Source organism: Anolis sagrei, chromosome 2, assembly GCF_037176765.1.
Source record: "Anolis sagrei isolate rAnoSag1 chromosome 2, rAnoSag1.mat, whole genome shotgun sequence".
Taxonomy (NCBI): Eukaryota; Metazoa; Chordata; class Lepidosauria; order Squamata; family Dactyloidae; genus Anolis; species Anolis sagrei.
Window position 1 is genome coordinate 118,070,177 of NC_090022.1, and position 6,869 is coordinate 118,077,045.

General features: G+C 41.6%; 1 protein-coding gene across 4 annotated transcripts in view; it reads right to left on the reverse strand.

Annotated features, from left to right (window-relative positions):
- The window catches only part of RECQL5 (RecQ like helicase 5), a 70,674-nt gene that overhangs the window by 24,795 nt on the left and 39,010 nt on the right, over positions 1-6,869 (reverse strand). For all 4 annotated transcript variants that reach the window (XM_060764675.2, XM_060764674.2, XM_060764676.2 and 1 more), the window contains exon 9: positions 968-1,183. In XM_060764675.2, coding sequence (XP_060620658.2) covers positions 968-1,183 — 216 coding nt within the window. The remainder of the gene's footprint in view (positions 1-967; positions 1,184-6,869) is intronic.

The window sequence follows — 6,869 nt, forward strand, 5'->3', positions numbered from 1 at the left end:
CCACCTCACTTTCTGTCCCTGTCATAATTGAATTTTGAGAAATTTGGTCTGTTGTGGAAACAAGGATTAGCGATAAAGCTGCAGTGGAGATACCTCTTTCCCATAAAAGCTCTTCCAGGAGTGGATTTCCCTTCCTAGGGGCATATTTCTCTCAATTCCTGTTGCCTTGCCCCATCCCCTTTGTAACTATGAGTCATATGTAAGTTGGATGTGTACAACTCAAGGACTGCCTATATTGTATTTGTTGCCACTTCTATTATGCCATTTGTAACATGGACTTTGAGAACAGCAGCACTGGGAAGAAATCAAACTGGTGGGGTTGTTGGGCCCAAGCATTTACTCAGGCAGGTGGGAGAGAATCAGATGGGAGTGGGGAAGGTGTTCACATTGGCTTACTTGCACGGGTGGGAGGGTGGAAAGGATTGGATGTCCCCTTTTTCTTGTTATTCCCATCCTATCTTGTGAGTAAGTATATGAGGGAATGTGAATGGGCCCAGTCACTTAGCCAGTACATCTGTATTTTAAATATGGTTTGGGGCACCTAGCAATATTATTCTTCCCATTTTATGGTGGTCTGTGTCCCTAACCTTTGTGAAAATGAAAGCTAAATTGTACAGCATATTCTTTTATACTGGAAATTAAAGAACCGCTGCAATATATTCTAACATTTGATTTAAATTGGAAAGAAATATAATATGCATAATTTCATTAAGCTGAGCCTTTTCAGGTCTTATCATTCTATTAGGAATTTGCATTATGGAATTAGTTATTGAACTGGTTAGTTCATCAAGTGATAGTTACTTTCCAAAATGGGGAATTCTAGCTTTCTTGTGCTTAAGTCTAAGGTAGCAGTTCTGAGTAAACGATTGAAACTACCACAGGGGAGCAGAGAGGGACAGAGAGGAAATCTGTATTTTTGACTAAAGAACTTGCTCCGTCTTCTCTAAGTTGTGTCAAAGTTGTGTACCTGTAGCCTCTTTTTCCTCCTTCATAAAGGTCTGGATCATAGGAATTCCAAGAGGAAGCAGAAGGTCCAGTGCAAGTTCTGCTCCAGCCACTCGTGCTCTGCTGTAGTGCCTCAACCTTCTTTTTAACCACTGCTGGATTTCTACAATAATCACAACACTTGTTGCACTCTGGGATGGCATCTCCAAAGAAGTTGGCTATGGCAGCATGGCGACAACTAAAAAACAAGCAGAGAGTTTCCTGAAGGAAAGAGTGAAGCAACGAGGCAAATATAGGGAGATGAAAGAAAGAGAACTACAGATACCTATATGACAAGAAGAAATTATAATTATCGGCACCATTTAATTTCCCAAATTTCTAGGTTTCTGAAACTCACTGACATCTAATTTTAGAATAATTTTAGTACACAATCTGGTTAACCACAAACAGTTTGCCAACAGTTGGTCTTTCCAGCTTTCATGCAGAAATTGTAATAACAGTTGTGACTCTCAAAAAAACCACAGGCATGAAAAGTTATAAAGAAGACTTGTTTCAAGGTTGGTTCACACTGTCCTTTCTCCCACTCCATACAAGCACTTGAACAAGTGGAAAAATACCGTGGTATCTGCCATGTGAGGGTAAACATCTACATGGAATGAAAATAACTCAAAATGCTTAAATGTACAAAAGAAAAATTGAAAATATGAACCAAATCTTGTGCTGATTGAGTTACTTTCAGAAATGAATGGACCACTGACAACTTACAGTTTCATCTACTGGCATTTTCCCTTTGATTCTTGCCATTTAAGACAAAGTCTTAATTATTTTTTTTAAAGAGCTGCTTCTAAACTTTTCTGCTTGAAATAGAATTTACAGACCTATATACACTTTACCTCATTCACACAACAAAAAATTTATGGTCAAACTCATTAAAGTGTTATCTAACACCACTACCCCACCCCCAAATAAAAAGGATCAATAGTTTGGAGATCTACAGTTTGCTAAGGACATCAGGTTAAAATAATACAAAAGTGCTAGATTTTGGTCACCCTACGACAGGACTAGCAGCAGCATGGACTCTCTGGCTATATCTGTACACATCTTATCAGTTTTATATATATTTATAGCAGAAATGAACATGTGGCAGATGTTGTGGAATCCCAGCTACCAGGGATATTGGCCTGTGCTTAACCAGCCCCAGGAAATGAATTTTGTCACCCCAGCTAGACAATAACCTTTTGTCTAGCTGGGGTGAGAGAAGGCATGTACATTTCTATATTCTAGCCTGGGAAAGCATTTCCAAACAGCCAGGAGAAAAACCAAGAAAACGTATTGCCGAAGGCTTTCATGGCCAGAATCACTGGGGTTTTTTTGTTTTTTTTTTTTGTTTTTTTTAGTTTTCTGGGCTGTATGTTCATGTTCTGACGTTTCACCTGCATCTATGGCAGGCATCCTCAAAGGTTGTGAGGTTTGTTGGAAACTAGGAAAATTGAGTTTATATATCTGTTGAATGTCCAGGGTGGGAGAAAGAACTCTTGTCTGTTTGAGGAAGGTGTGAATGTTGCAACTGGCCACCTTGATTAGCATATAATGACTTAGCAGTTTCAAGGTCTGGCTTCTTACTGGATGGGGAAATCATTTGTTGGGAGGTGATTAGCTGGCCATGATTGTTTCTTGCCTGGAATTCCAATTTTTGAATGTTGTTCTTTATTTACTGTTCTGATTTTAGAGTTTTTTAAAAAAATACTGGTAGCCAGATTTTTTCATTTTCATGGTTTCTTCCTTTCCATTGAAATTGTCCACATGCTTGTGGATCTCAGAGAAGCCATTGAAATCCACAGTCTCCACCTGGCTGAGAGCAAGTTTCCAGCTGCATCATCGAAGACCTGCTCACGGGCCTCTATACCGAGAGGCTGCAGAACCAACTACCTTCAGGGCATTACTCCTGAAACAGCTGCCTTGTTGGAAAACTATTACAGGCTCCACAACGAAGACCCATTTAGTGAGCAGACCCTTCAGGCAGTGCAGAGCATTGTGTCCTCCATCTCTGAAGCCAAGAAAGAACAGTGGATCAAGCTGATCACAGAAATCAACATGGGTAGGAGCAGCCAGAAGGCGTGGAGGCTGCTAAGACGGTTGAGCAATGACCCCTCACAAACTAATACCCATGCCAACATAAAGGCAGATAAGATAGCGCACCAACTCTTGAAGAACGGGAAAACCAACCTTGCTACCAAAGTAGGAAAGAAACCAATAGCCAGACAACCAGAGATTGAGAACAACAACCTCCATGAACCCTTTACATCTACTGAATTGGACATGGCTCTCAATAAATGTAAGAATGGCAAAGCAGCTGGCCTGGATGATCTACGGATGGAACAAATCAAGAACTTTGGTCCAAAAGCAAGGCGCTGGCTGCTGGAGCTGATGAACAACTGCACGGCATCCTGTCAGATCCCCAAAATCTGGAGGAAAGCAAGAGTAATCGCCATCTTGAAGCCAGGCAAAGACCGTAATGATCCAAAAAGCTACAGACCAATCTCCCTGTTGTGCAACCTCTACAAAGTTCTGGAGAGACTTATTTTGCATAGAATTATGGAAAAAATAGACCCTTGTCTGATTCCACAGCAAGCTGGCTTCAGGAAAGGCAAAAGCTGCACATCGCAAGTGTTGAACCTGACTCAGCACATAGAAGATGGCTTTGAAAGACAGCAGATCACAGGAGCTGTCTTCATAGACCTGTCAGCAGCCTATGATACTTTGAACCACCGCCTCCTCCTGAGAAAAATGTATAATATCACAAAGGACTACCACCTCACCCGCCTCATAGGAAACCTGCTACAAAACAGGAGCTTTTTCGTTGAGTTCCAGGGTCAGAGAAGCAGACGGTGGAAACAGAAGAACGACCTGCCTCAGGGGAGCGTGCTTGCTCCATCCATGTTCAACATCTACACAAATGACCAGCCACTGCCAGAAGGGACAGAGAGTTTCATCTATGCTGATGATCGTGTCATCACCGCTCAAGCAGGGAGCTTTGAGATGGTAGAACAGAAGCTCTCCGAAGCTCTAGGTGCTCTCACTGCCTATTACAGGGAAAACCAGCTGATCCCTAATCCATCTAAAACACAGACATGTGCCTTTCACCTTAAGAACAGACAAGCATCCCGAGCTCTGAGGATTACCTGGGAAGGAATCCCACTGGAGCATTGCAGCACACCCAAATACCTGGGAGTCACTCTGGACCATGCTCTTACCTACAAGAAACACTGCCTGAACATCAAGCAAAAAGTGGGTGCTAGAAACAATATCATACGAAAGCTGACTGGCACAACCTAGGGATCACAGCCAGACACAGTGAAGACATCTGCCCTTGCGCTGTGCTACTCTGCTGCTGAGTACGCATGCCCAGTGTTGAACACATCTCACCATACTAAAACAGTGGATGTGGCTCTTAATGAGACATGCCGCATTATCACGGGGTGTCTGCGCCCTACACCACTGGAGAAATTACACTGCCTATCCGGGATTGCACCACCTGACATCTGCCGGGAAGTAGCAGCCAATAGTGAAAGGACCAAGGCAGAGACATCTCCAGCTCATCCCCTGTTTGGGTATCAGCCAGCACGTCAATGACTTAAATCTAGAAATAGTCATTTCTAGATTTCTACAGAGACACTCGCTGGAACATCGCAGCAAGCGAGAGTCCAAAAGTGGCAGGATCAAACCCAGAACCCCAACCAATGGCTGATACCAAATGAGAGACTCCCCCCTGGGCACACAGAAGACTGGGCGACTTGGAAGGCGCTGAACAGACTGCGCTCTGGCACCACAAGATGCAGAGCCAACCTCAAGAAATGGGGCTACAAAGTGGAATCCACGGCATGCGAGTGTGGAGAGGAGCAAACCACTGACCACCTGCTGCAATGCAACCTGAGCCCTGCCACATGCACAATGGAGGACCTTCTTGCAGCAACACCAGAAGCACTCCAAGTGGCTAGCTACTGGTCAAAGGACATTTAATCAACTACCAAACTCACAAATTTTGTATTTTGTCTGTTTGTTTGCTTTGTTCTTTTAGAAATGTAATATAATTGACTGGTTGCCCTGACACGACAAATAAAAATAAATCGAAGACTCAGCCAATCCCAGGTCAGGGAGGCAGAATTCAAATTGTAACAATGGGACAGACTCTATTTAGCTCCTTACAGGAGCACATGTTTCTCAGACTTGTTCTTTGGGGCAGGAGACCACAAGTCTCCATTTCTGATCAGGATGAACAATAAAACACCTCTGTTCTTGTCTTCAGGTGCTTTGGTGAGTTTTAATCTCACCAAACTTTGGGTTTATTATTAATTATGGTTGAATATTAAGTGTTAGCATTTCTTGCCAAGCAGAATTCTCAAAGTATTGTGGTCTAGATTCAATAACAAAAGCACTGCTTAATATCTTCTTACTAGTACTGTATCCAATAGTGCCCTTTTATTTGTACTAACCTAGAAAAAGCAAGCCAATTCACTGGGAAATCCACACTGTCACAAAGCAACGTTGGTACACTTGTTGAAAGTTTTACCTTAGCCGTTTCTATAACATATATAATATACTTGGGGAAGCTTTAATATGTGTGCAAAAAGACATGTGTCTTTTCTAAATTTTAAGATTCTAGAGCTACATAAAACTTCATGAATGTACTTTCTCTGAACAAATAATAAGTACACACAGCTGAATAGATTTAGAAACTAACCAAATATATGTTCAGTGAAACTCTGGCTTATGTAAAGTCAGAGAATAACAACACTGGATTTCTAGTAGAAAGGGTAAGAATTCCAGCAGGGACTCTTGTGGCATTTTAAAGGGCTATCCATGTATGCTGTTTCCTACTACCCTACTTTACATACTTATCACAAGCAATGGAGGACAAGATGTCAGACAGAGAAACCTCCAAGAAATGATGGCTTTGCGGCCCTAATAAGCAAAACAAGCAACCATTTGTGCCAAAATAGAAAAGGATGGCACCCCTCAGGTAAAAAAAAAAAGCTCACTCAATGCCAATAACATTGACAAAGCCATCTTTATAATCCTTGCAAAATGGCACTGACTCAAACCAGTCTTGGGCTTAAAGAAAGCATTCTTTTCACGACCACTGAAATACTATCATCCTAATTTCCACACACACCCCATGCCCTTCCAAAAAAATATGCTAATATCACTCAGATAGAAATGTCAAATGTCTTTAGCAAGTAAGTCTTTTGTCTTGAAGACAAGAATGATGATATGCAATTCCAGCCTATCAGGAGCACAGCCTTTATTTTTGAGATAGCAGCAACCCATAAAATGGATACTTCTCTCTTCTTCTACAGGACCAGCAAAGAAAAAAGATCAACTCATAACTTGATGGAAAGTGGAATTGCAACAGATATCAAAGTATAAGAAATATTTTAGGTAGTGTGAGAGGAAGCTACAAACCTCTGTTATGAGACATCTTACCAGACCTGCTGGAAAGTTGCTTTTATAATCAAGAATAGGATCTGTGTTGTTTTTAATGACATTACATGTTTCAATTGTTTTAAGTCTTACATTGATGTGATTGATCTTTATGATTTTAATTTTAACTTCTGTGATCCGCCCTTTTTGATGTGTTCATTTGATATAATTCTTGATTTTGAGTGTGATTGAAACCATGTATACTGGGTTGTTGTAGGTTTTTTCGGGCTATATGGCCATGTTCTAGAGGCATTCTCTCCTGACATTTTGCCTCCATCTACGGCAAGCATCCTCAGAGGTAGTGAGGTCTGCTGAAACTAGGAAAATGGAATATATCTGTGGAATGACCAGAGTGAGACAAAGAACTCTTGTCTGCTGGAGCTAGATGTGAATGTTTCAACTGACCACCTTAATTAGCATTTGATGGCCTAGCAGTGCCTGGG